This window comes from Hibiscus syriacus, unplaced genomic scaffold (genome assembly GCF_006381635.1).
Source record: "Hibiscus syriacus cultivar Baekdansim isolate YM2019G1 unplaced genomic scaffold, ASM638163v2 tig00003715_pilon, whole genome shotgun sequence".
Classification (NCBI taxonomy): domain Eukaryota; kingdom Viridiplantae; phylum Streptophyta; class Magnoliopsida; order Malvales; family Malvaceae; genus Hibiscus; species Hibiscus syriacus.
The window spans coordinates 91,494-103,791 of record NW_024061980.1 but is presented as its reverse complement, the minus strand read 5'-3'; the positions used below and the strand labels follow the sequence as shown (position 1 = coordinate 103,791).

The 12,298-nt window shown below is 36.1% G+C and overlaps 1 protein-coding gene across 1 annotated transcript; it reads left to right on the top strand.

Annotated features, from left to right (window-relative positions):
• The first annotated feature begins 8,816 nt into the window (after positions 1-8,816).
• LOC120179814 (E3 ubiquitin-protein ligase RHF2A-like) lies at positions 8,817-11,015 on the top strand. Its single transcript, XM_039185298.1, has 5 exons — positions 8,817-9,332; positions 9,450-9,555; positions 9,661-10,151; positions 10,272-10,630; positions 10,966-11,015. The coding sequence occupies exons 1-4, from the start codon at positions 9,226-9,228 to the stop codon at positions 10,579-10,581; spliced, it is 1,014 nt and encodes a 337-aa protein (XP_039041229.1). The 5' UTR covers positions 8,817-9,225; the 3' UTR covers positions 10,582-10,630; positions 10,966-11,015.
• The last annotated feature ends 1,283 nt before the right edge of the window (positions 11,016-12,298 follow it).

The following is a 12,298-nucleotide window of genomic DNA, read 5'->3' as shown; positions in this document are numbered from 1 at the left end:
TTGTCAATCAATACTCCTGGCAATACATGACCATGACAGTGTGTCGTGATGTTCAAAGCTCTTACTGACCCCATTCCGCCTTCCGGTATTTCATCATCTGTGAACGTTATGTAATTGTCAGCGGCTATATGTCCCACAATTCTGTCAAGTTTATTGAGGGATATATCTTCGGGGATAAATGTTTGATTGAGAATTTTCATCAAAGCATTCATATGCGCTTCTGAATTCATCAATAGATCAAGAATAGAAATTCTCGCTTGTTGTTTGTGTAGTTGTTCAACCACACTATACTCACTATGTTTTAAGAATTTCAAAAATTCTTGAGCTTGTTTTTCTGTCACAGGCTCATTGAATGCTGGAAGGGATTCATCTTCAAATACCTTCTGAGGTATTGCCACAGCTTTTCCTTTTGCTTTCACTTGTTCTGAAGCATTGGATGTTTCGGGAGAGTAACATCTCCCACTTCTTGTAAAGAAACCGACCTCGCCCACTGCTTCAGACGTCGATGTAGTACTCAAATTCTGTATTTTCTCTTCTGTTTTATCTAGAGAATCAGATCCTCCTACCATTGAAACATTGGTAGTATAATTCCAAGGTACCCTGCGGGTATCTTTGTATGGAAATGGTAGAGGAGTGGTAATAACTACTTTTGGCCTTATTGGTGCAGGAATCACCGTATATGATTTCACATTAATGATCACAGGATTATTTATTCTTTGATTTGGTTTAGAATCCTCTGATGAGCAAACATCATCTTCTTTTTTCCCGGGTTCTTCTTCGAAGAATTCTATTTCTCTGTTGTTCATCAATTTTTGCACCAAATCTCTAAACTCAGGACATAGTTGAATTTTATGCCCTTTCTCCTGATGATATTCACAATAATTCTTGCCTTCATTCTGCTTTGGCCTGAATTGTTGTGGAATTATACCGGCTAAAGAAAGTTGTTGGAATATCCAAACAAACGGAGATTTAATTTCAGAAATGTCAGTCTTTGCTTTCTTTCTATTCTCTTCCTGAATTGCATTCACGTTTTTATCTCCATGATTTGGCAATGGATGACTTGATGCGGATGGTGTATTGAATTCCAACTTCCCAGTGTTGATCAAATTTTGAACCACCCTTTTGAATGCTAGACAGTTTTCAATAGAATGTCCTGTAATTCCTTCATGGTAAACACAGTGTGCCTTTGTATCATACCAAGGAGGGAATGGTGGTTGCATGGGAACCAAAGGGTAGGGCCGTATAACATCTGCTTTTAACAGCGAATCATAGATCTCTGCATATGGTACTAGTAAAGGTGTAAAAGACAACCTTTCGTTTTCTTTTCGAGATCCTCTGGATTCTACTCGATTCGTGTTTGTTTCCTCTTTCTTAACCCTTGGCTGGGTTATTGTGACACTTTTCGATGAATCCTTGCTGTAAGAATTTGCATTGTTGATTTCATTCTCCTTTTTCCGGTACGTAGGTCTTTTGGAACTAGACCCATCATTTGATTCAATCTTGCCACTTTTCAAGACATTTTCAATTAATTCTCCAGAAATGACCAAATCTGCAAAATTTCTTGTTGCATTCCCCATTAAATGGTTTAAATAAGGGGCCTTCAATGTATGGACAAACATTACTGTGGCCTCTTTTTCTGACAAAGGTGGTTGAACTTGGGCTGCAATGTCACGCCATCTCTGGGCATACTGTCTGAATGTTTCATTATTCTTTTTCTCCAAATTCTGGAGAGTCCATCTATCAGGGACCATGTCTGTCACATGGCGGTACTGCTCTAAAAATGCTTTAGCCAAATCTTTCCAGGATCTAATGTTGGCTTTGGTCAATTGAGTATACCATTTTAAAGCCGGTCCTGTCAAACTATCCTGGAAGCAATGAATTAACAATTTTTCATCCTTCACATATCCTGCCATTCTTCGACAAAACATAGTAATGTGGGATGAAGGGCATGTAGTACCGTTATATTTATCAAATTCGGGAGCTTTGAACTTGATAGGGAGGATTAGATCTGGAACCAAACTCAACTCACTAGCATCAAACCCATAGAACGATTCAGTTATTTCCACAGATTTCATTCGTTCTTCTAAGCTCTTGATCTGTCTGGTCAGTTCTTCATTTACTTTTTGTTTCTCATTCAGCTCATTCAAATCCGGGATCAAATGATCAGTATTAAGATCCCCTATTTTCACATCTGATATAAGCGGATTTTTGCTTGAAGATGCAGGATCCACTTGTTGATCTTCATGTGGTTTGGCTTCTTGTAATGCAGATGTACGAGCATTGATTTGTATAGGTGTAGTACCAGAATGATAAATTGGTTCTGGTGAAAAACCTAGAGGATACATAGATTCTTGGTCAAAAGATACAGGATTTTCATGCATTTTTCCACTGATAGCCTGCCTTTTAAACATGTCCTCTATCTTCTTCATCATACTGTCTTGTGAATTTGCAATACTGGCTTCAATTTTTTCCAGCTTCATTCTCATTTCTTCTTGTTCTTTATGATGCTGTTCCTCAATACGCTGTATTTTATCATCCATAATTCTCTTAGTAGCTTGTCTAGTACCGTAGTGATGTAGTATTTCTCTTTTGGCCAGAGTAACTGCGATTGAAAAATCTTTTAATATTATTTTTTCAAATTTTAATTAATGAACTTTAACTTAAATAAAATAATTCATAGCGAAAATTATGAAATGAATGATGAATGTATGCAAAATGCATGTATGTAAAAAACATTGATCCCAAAAAGTTAACTATCATAGAACAACTTTCATCGGCATACAAAAGTTTCTTTATAATAGTTCATAACTACAGATAAGGCATAGCTTTCCTATTAAGCTCTATAATTTCTTTCATTAACCATGACACCTTCTTTCCGCACTTAGAAACTGGATCAACTTGATGCTCAATTATTTCGGCTTCAACAGCTAGTTCCCCAACATATCTGGCAACCTCGCTCATTTGAACCATGGCCTCGAACACCATATTACTTCTTTCTTCACTTCTTTCAACATAGAACTCAGTTGACTTTTGCCATTGCTCATTCGTTCCTTCAAGAGTTTGCTCTAACTCAGTGATTCTGACTTGGCAATTGTGCAGAATTTTTTCAAGATCTCTAATGCGTCTTCGCAGTGAAGCATTTTCCTCATTACCTTCCTTGAGATCATTAGGTCCTAGACGAACCTTTTCTTGAAACAATGATTCTTCAAGTTGTAAAATGTAAGTATTAAACTCTGAGTTTTTGTTTCTAGACTGATCCAGATCCTCTTCCAGTTTTGTTCGTGCTTCTTGCGTTCTTTGATTAAGCTTCTGGATTTGAATATCTTTGTTTCTGCATCTCTGCATCCAATTGCTAGCCACCTCCTGCTCTACCTCAAGTCTGGTGTTGAAATTTTTTCTTTCTAGCTCCCATTTTTCTTTTTCAACATTGGATTCTTCCATCTTTTGGCCTCTGACTTCAAGCTCAGCAATCAACTGGTTCATTTCAGATTCAAATCCCTTGAACATGATACTTTTCTCGCTTTCAAATTTAACAAAGATGTCATTCTTCATCTCTTCTAAATCTTTGGCTCGATCTCTTTCTCTTTGCATTTCATTCATGATCTCACGGTGTTCAGCCTTGTGTTTTATAATTCGCTCTCTTCTGTCAACCTCGAAATCTTCCATTTTTTGCTTTCCTTTTTCCAGGCTTTTGAGTAGACGGCTATTCTTCCCTTTTAGATCTTCAACTCGTCTTTTCTCAATGTTCAATTCTCTGGTCATCTGTACCGTCGATTGGCTGGGTCCTGATGCTTTTCGGGATTTATATAACTCCTGGTAATTTTTCTGTAAGGCTCTGTACTCATTCTCACCTTTTTCTTTATCTTTTCTCAACATTGCACATTGTGATGAATGAAAATCAATGTCAACCCCCAACATAGCTTTGTCTTGTCTCATTTGCTCTAACTCTTTCGACCAGCCATCTCTTTCTGCTTCAAACTCAGCTCTCAAGATTTCAATCTCTGATGGAACCACCTTAATGCGATCTTCCATAGAGATATCCTCATTTTGATCTGGTAGAGGAATATTTTCGTTTTTTCTTACAGATCTCCAATCTTCATAATCAGGAGTTAGCATTTCTTTTGCTGCTTTAGCTCGAATACAAAAAGTTGTTTTCCAAGCTGTAACGGCTTCCATGATATTTCTTTTATAATTTTTGCTGTGAAATGCGAACTCAGATGACTGTAGTCCAGCAGTGACAGGTACAAATTGACGACCTTCATACTGTCTTATAACCAGCAGTGGTGCATATCCAATTCCTCCCCATAATCCGAGCAGCATTATCCAGTTGTAATCACCACACCTGTAAAAGAATTCCCTTTGTATTTGCCACGGGGCTCGCCAAACAACGTCATTGCTTTGCAGATTTCGAAAGGCATTAATCCACATATCTTTCTTAATTTCTTTAGGCCATTCCTGCTCTAGAAATTCTTTTAATGGTGAGTAATCCGTATTGAAGCGTCGGTATGAAACCTTTTCCGTCCTCCAGAAATGACTACGGATCCAAACATATAACAACTGGGTACACCCTGAGAATCGTCCACCTCCTAACCTTCTGCAAGCATTTAACGATCTGAAGGTCTCTGCTAGGATGGCAGAAACAGGATTAATCTTCTTCGGTAACTGTTCAAACAAGTCTACCACTGCAGCTTCAATATATCCCAATACTTTTGGGAAGATGACCATACCATATATACCCAGAGCAAATAAATCGAATCGTACTTTAATATCTGGATGGCTCTGAATAAGTTCTCTGATGTTGGTCCAAGCAATGCCTTCGCTTTCGCCTTTTTGTTTTGTACGGGATGCTACCCATTCTTCTCGTACCCCGGCAATCTTTGCTAATTTAACTCGAAAGGGTTGAGTTTTAATTGACTTTGAATATATTCGATTCTCCAAAGCACCTTCAAGATGTAACAAAGTTGTATATTCTTCAATAGTAGGGACCAAGTCCTCCTTATTGAAAGTGAAGCAATTGTACCCTGGATTCCAGAATTGAACTAGGGCTCTGAGTAATTCATCATCAACTTCAACATAGAGCAAATATGGGATGTCTCCGTAAGTCTGATAAAACTGCAATTTTTTGTTTGAATCCCAACTTTCCCAAATGCTTCGCAAATCTTGCATATCATTTCTTTTTAGTGAAACTGAAGCATAACTGACCAAGTCAGATACATAATCATCCTGCAGACTGTCTCCTTCTTGTCTTTGTAAATCTTCAGCCCACTGTCTTACTTCTGAGTTTAGAATTACTTGACTTGAACACTTTTTATCCATAGATGAAGGCTTTCCAATGAGACAATTAACACAAGGATCAATGTCTTTTATCCTGTATGATGCAATGCAAACAGAAAAATAAAGAACACACAAAAAAGAAAATAAATTAGTTTACATAAAAAATTCAATAATAACATTTATTTAATTTAAACATGCTTTTCTAAATTTAAATAATTTAAATAAACATGTAATTTAAACAATAAATAAATTAACAGGAAAGACATAATTCATTTCTCCTGTGTGTACACCTATTTTGGACAAAATTTCGGCATGACTTCTGATCGGAAGAGTTTCTAAGGTTTTTTATATGCAAGGTTTCAGATCTAGGAATAAAGGTACCCGAATTGTCTTTGTTAGTGCCCCCTTGGGTTGCTAACCCTCAATCCTAGTCCATCACAGACTAAAGTGGATCGAGTTCAATTCGAGGGGATACATTTCTCTATGCCTGACACGGAGAATAAATTCTCACGAAGACAGAGAGCATATGAACCCCGGAAGTTACTTGCTAGGTCTGACACGGAGAATAAATTCTCACGAAGACGTCGCTTTCACTCCCACTTAAAAGGGACAACTCAATTATAGAGCTTTATGTAATGCAATGCAAGTGTTGTGCGTGAGGAGAAATGTTCAAACCTTTGACAGAAAAAAATAAATAATGATATAAAATAATTGCAAATAAAACATATAAATATTATAAAAATAATAAGTAAATATAAAAATTTTGAAAAGAAAAAATTAAAAATTAAATATATAAATTTTAATTTTTTAATTAATAGAGACAATTTATAATTGATTTTTTTTTTAAAGTTTGACCAGATCCCAGCAGAGTCGCCAAGCTGTCGTAACCGGTTTTCGTCCGGGCACGAAATATTAAATTTTAGCGGGGAAATTAATGTTAATAAATAATTTTGAAAATAATTTGTGAGTCGCCATCGGCCTTTTGGATCAGGTAGGTCGAATACCTAAAATTATCTTTTAAAATAGTTTTTAAGAAAACCATATTTAAAAGATGAACTGATCTGCGTTTTATAACCAAAAATTCGTTCTTTTTAATAATAAAAAGGGATTCGTGGTCGGTTACGTTTAGGGAAGGATTAGCACCCCTACAACGCCCAAAATTGGTACTTTTTAATTATAAATTGTCTCTTTTATTAAAATTTAAAAATTCAAAAATATATTTAATTTATAATCCTATTATTTCAAAATTATATAAAAAATATTTATTTATTTTTAATATCTGAAAAGAACTTCTAGGTGCCTTAAGACAGCTCTTTTCTTTGATATTGATAAATATTGATTTAAATAATATTGTTTACTTTTTAATTTTAAAATATCAGAATAAGACATCCAGTTGTATTAAGACTGTCTTTTTCTTCGATATTAAAAATAAATATTTAAAAAACTATTTATTATATGTATATTTATGAATATATAAAAATATTTAACAATATAATAAATAAAAATATCACTAAAAAATATTTTAAGCATTAAAATGAAAACATATAAAATAAATAACTAAATTATAATAAAAATAAAACTAAATCTAATTCCTAATTAATAATTAATTGAAATTATAGGGTTTAAATATTTTATTTTTTAATTTAATAATTTAGTGACCAAAATGAAATTATTTAAAATTTAAATTTTATAATAGAATAAATTAAAAATATGAACTAGGGATAAAAAAATTATTTATTAAAATTAAGGGATTAAATCTGTCATTTATCCTAAATATATTATTTTAATAAAAAGGATTAAAATGAATAAAATTAAAATTCAAAGACTGAATTAAAATTATTATAAATTCAGTTTAGTGACCAAAATGTAAAATTTACAAATACGAAGGACTGCGGAAGGGATTTAACTTTTCCATAATTACACGCATAGTCCTTCCCGAAACGACGTCGTTCGGGAAGGACTATAAATGATCCATACCGGCTGGCCCGAAGGGCCAGCCATTTCATTTCATTTCTTCCCTCTCTCTCTCTTCTCTGAGAGAGAGAAATTTCTCTCGCTTATCTCTAACACAGAGAGAAGCCCAGCCGGCCGGCAGCCGTTAGCCGGCGTTCATCCGCCGTCATCCACCGCCGCCGGCCACCGTCTTCGGTGGCCGGAAAAATTTTTCTTTTATCTAAACGTAGATCGGACCGTCCTAATGACGGTTCCGATGTTTTTTTTCGTTAAACGGCTCCTAATCGGAGCAAATCTTGAAAAATACCTTCGGTTTTCGAAGGTTTGCTGTGGAGCGTGGAGGCGCGTGGTTACTCCGGTGGTGGTGTAGCTTTCCTCGGTAAGTCTCTTCTTCCTTTTTCTCTCTTTTTTCTTCTGGTTCTTTGCTGCTGAGATCTTTGGTACTAGTTTGTTTTTTGTTTTTTTTCTCTTTCTCTGTATTTTTTTTCATTTTCTGTTTCTGTCTCTCGTCCTCTTTTTTTTTTTCTTCGCAGGTGGGTGGTGGCTTTTATAGCCACCACCGGTGTTCGTCTCGGACCGGTCCGAAGAGGGGGCTTCGGTGAGTCACCGGACTACCAGTGGTGACTCACCCCGTAGCCTTGCATGGACGGCTGGTATATGATCTTCTGGAGTCTTCGGTTGGGATGTGGCAGCGGCGGAGGCGGCGAGGGCTGTCGGCAGCCGCGTGGAAGCTGGAGCGGCGCCGCGTGGCCCTAGGGTATCAAGCCCTAGGGTTTCCTTCTGGCATCATCTGGACCGTTGGATCTTATCAGATCCAACGGCTGTGAGCTGAGGCGGCTGATCAAATTAGAGTTAGGAAACCCTAACTGGAAACCCAAATATTTAGGGTTTCTGGTTGGATTTGGACCGGTTTTAGTTGGTTTGTAACTGGGCCGGTTTAATTGTAATTGGTTTGTAATTTATATGGATTTAATATATTTAATAATAATAGTAAAAAAAAATAATAATAATAATAATAAAAATAATAATAATAATAATATTAATAATGATAATAATAATATTAATAATAATAATAATAATAATAATAATATGGATAAAAAATAGTATCTTCAGTGTCTATATATTCAATGTCGATTATACATGAACTATTTCATAATTAGATAATCAAACTATGATGCTAAAGTAAAATAAAATTGCAATCTAGTTGTCTAGGTCTGGTGCACTGATGGGTCAAAAGAAGTATAAGGGTGTGACTTTTAAATATGAAAGCACATTGTTGATTCCATTTTTTTATCACCATAAAAGTGATAAATGTCCTTTAACATAGTTGATTATGCCTGACAGTCGTTTTGCCTGACCAAGAAAGCAGAACTTACTTGCGTGAAGTGTTAACCTATGATTCTTCTAGATGTCAGTTATATAGGTTGAACAAAGTTGAGTTGTTGTCGAGTTTGTATAACATTTCTGTAGATGCCAGTTATTGTTATTTGTTGGAACTGCTTCTCTCGCATTGTCCATTACCACAATCAAAGGATTTTATTAAGGTAGGAAATATAGAATATGATGATGAACAGAGGTGTTTAGTGGTATGACGTGTTAATGAGGTTTTCCAAGCTATTCTCCCATGAGTTTGCGGAGACAAATATTTCTGAAACTTTGTTTATTCTAATACTTTAGTAATACGAAATATTGGAGACAGTAGTAGAGATGATTTGCTTCGGATGTCACATTCAAGTGAAATCTCCAGTTTAACATGACAGCCCTTCTTCCACCATACTGCAATTCATTCTCAGATCTAGTCTAGAACAGCGATCTATAATTCTAACATAGATTTTTCAAAATGAAAACTTCACATTTGAAGTCTGATGTCAAAGAATATCATCGAAAACTTCAGTTATTCTAGGCTATGGATCATAAAATAATTACATACTAGAAGAACTATGTGGTCCTCATGATCTGCAATAATTCCACTTCAATAAAAGAATCTGATGTGAATTTATGGGTCGTGTTTTTGAAGATCATTTGATAATTTACTTGTGCAGGTGTCAAAGGAGTTCTCAATGCCCCATGTGTTGGCAGCCTATCACCCTGAAAGATCCAATCAGGTTGCGTTTCATCTATGTTTTATTTCCCTTTTTTTTTCTTCCAATGTTTTATTTGCTTGTTCTAGATTCCTCTAGCTAGTGAGTATTAGTCGCTAATTATTTCTCTTGCTTTGGCAGCCAGGAGTTGCTTGAGGCTGTTGAAAATGAAAGGAGTTTTAGGGTCAATCCGTCTAGAAATGCAACCATATTCCATCATCCGAATTTGGGGGATTTCGACCTACATGTATGTATTGCTTGTCATCTTGTTAGATTTATATCATCCTCTTTTTACATCACATTGAACCTAAAGCTCAAGGAGCCACAAACTCATGGTTTTCTTTCAACACAGCTGCCTGTAGGGGCAAATGAAGCTGAGCTTGAGGAGCGCATAATGCAGCAATTGGCTGCTGCAATGGGGCGAGCACGTCACATTGCAAGAAGGGAAGGTCCGAGGAATAGGTCATCTGCTCAAGCTTATCCGCAGTTCTTGGTAGTTTCATCTCATCCGAACGCTACCCCTACTGGTCTTTTATCTTCATCATCCCCAACTCAGAGAGAAGGTGAGCCAGCCCCTGCAAACACGGTTCGCACTCCATCCTCTCCGGAGAGAACCATGGGGGAAGAATCTTCAGCATCAATTACTCCTATACCTTCTGCCCAAGCTGAGCGACAGTTAGCCTCGGCATCTGGCTCCAGTGTTCTTTTGGTCAGTGATCAAGGGAATTCCTTGAACAAGACGTCTCCTAATCAATCTCCTAATAGTCATGATAGAGCAGGACCTTCAGAATTCCAGTCATTTTCAGAATCTCTAAAATCGAAGTTTAATGCTGCTTCAATGAGGTATTGGTCATACTCAAACATTTGAGATTATATCTAGGCCCTAGGGAACATTTCAACGATTTCTTTTACATGATATATTCTAAATTTGTGACCATATCTTGATTTAATTTGTATTTTTAGATACAAGGAGTCGATTTCGAAGAGTGCAAGGGGGTGGAAAGAGAGGTTTTTCTCTCGCGACACTTCCATGTCAGATCTTGGCTCTCAAGTTAAGAGAGAGGTTAATGCAGGCATTGCGACAGTCTCACGTATGATGGAGCGTTTAGAAACCAGAGAGAATAGAACAAGCACAGCTACTGTATCAAACAGTTCGGAAGACAGGTTTAACCTGGAATCAAATAGTCGACAGATTTCCGATGCTGGTGGAGAAACTCCTTTGACTGAAACCAGTGCACGAGCTTCACGTGCCACAAGTTCTGCTTCCAAATAAGCTTTGTATTCGTATCAGCATCACCCAACAATGTTTTAAGATCAAAAGGTAAGCAGAGGTGTAGAAATGTTGCTTGTTTTCGGTTGCAGCATATAAATGATTGTTTCTTATTTAAGTTATTGAAATCGACTATCACTATGATCGGTTCTACATAGTTATCATCATCTCTCATAATTCATATCTTCTTAAGTTACATAATGCACCTATACAGACACTTGAACATCGAATCAGCATGCTAATGAAATTATCCAACTTTCTTACACTTTGATTTTTCTTATCTTAATTCTTTTGCTTTGGCATCGACTTTGGTACGTCTTCATTTATTAACGACACCTCGTCTCCGATTGTGGATCAAATGTTGTATTTCCAGGTATTCTGTTTTTTTATGGATGTTTGGGAGACATATGAAGAAACCAGTTGGTGACTGAGAACTGATTGCAAGTGAATACGTAATTCTTAACTTTATTCATGGCTATATAATTTTAAGGTTCTCAAAGTGTTTGGCACACCTTTTGGTATTTTTCTACTTAATAATCGTTTCAGGCACTTTGTTCTCTTAAACGTTATTAGGATTTTCAACAGTTTTGTACTACCGTACAGCTTATGCATAAAATATAATTTGGGCTTCAAGAAATCGTATCATCAAATCAAATTTATATTTAGCGTTAGATTCAGTCAATGTCCTCCAATCGGTATATCTAGAGATGCAGATAGTTGGATTTAAATCCGATCTGGATCGGATAAAAATCGATCTGATTTTTTCACTAAGCCAAAAAACCGATTTATAAAAAAATCAGTTCGGATCATAACCGGTTTGGAGGGCCGGATGATGTAACCGGTTTCGGTTTGAAAAAAGTCGGTTTTTAAAAAAAATCGATTTTTAATCCGGTAAAAAAACCGGCCATCCTATTTTTTAAACCCCAAATCGGATTTTTAAACCCCAAATCAAAATTTTTTTCCGAATAAAAACCAGTTTTTTATTCGGTTTTTTTCAAACCGGTTTTTAATCCGGTAAAAAATCCGGTCGTCCAATTTTTTCTCAAACCGGTTATAATATCCGATTTTAAAATATCTGATCCGGTTTAAAAAAAATCGGTTTTTCCCAAATCCAGTTTCGGATATTTTTTGCGCAAAATCGGATATTCGGATTTTTTGTGCACATCTAGGTATATCCTAGAGATGCACATAGCCGGATTTAAATCCGATCCGGATCGGATAAAAACCAATCCGGTTTTTTCACTAAGCCAAATAACCGGTTTATAAAAAAACCGGTTCGGATCATAATCGGTTTGGAGGGCCGGATGATATAACCGGTGTAACCGGTTTCGGTTTGAAAAAAACCGGTTTTTAATCCGGTAAAAAATCCGGTCATCTAATTTTTTAAACCCCAAACCGGATTTTTAAACCCCAGACCGGATTTTTTTTCGGATAAAAAACCAGTTTTTTATCCCGTTTTTTTTCAAACCGGTTTTTAATCCGGTAAAAAATCCGATCTTCCAATTTTTTCCCAAACCGGTTATACTATCCGGTTTTAAAATATCCGATCCGGTTTAAAAAAACCGATTTTTCCCAAATTCGGTTTCGAATATTTTTTATGCAAAATCGAATATTCGAATTTTTTGTGCACCTCTAAGTATATCCAATCGTAGAAAAGTGAGTGAACACAGTAAAATTAGAGTGAATCAGTGAGCACAAGCTCTCACTTAGGACAGACCTT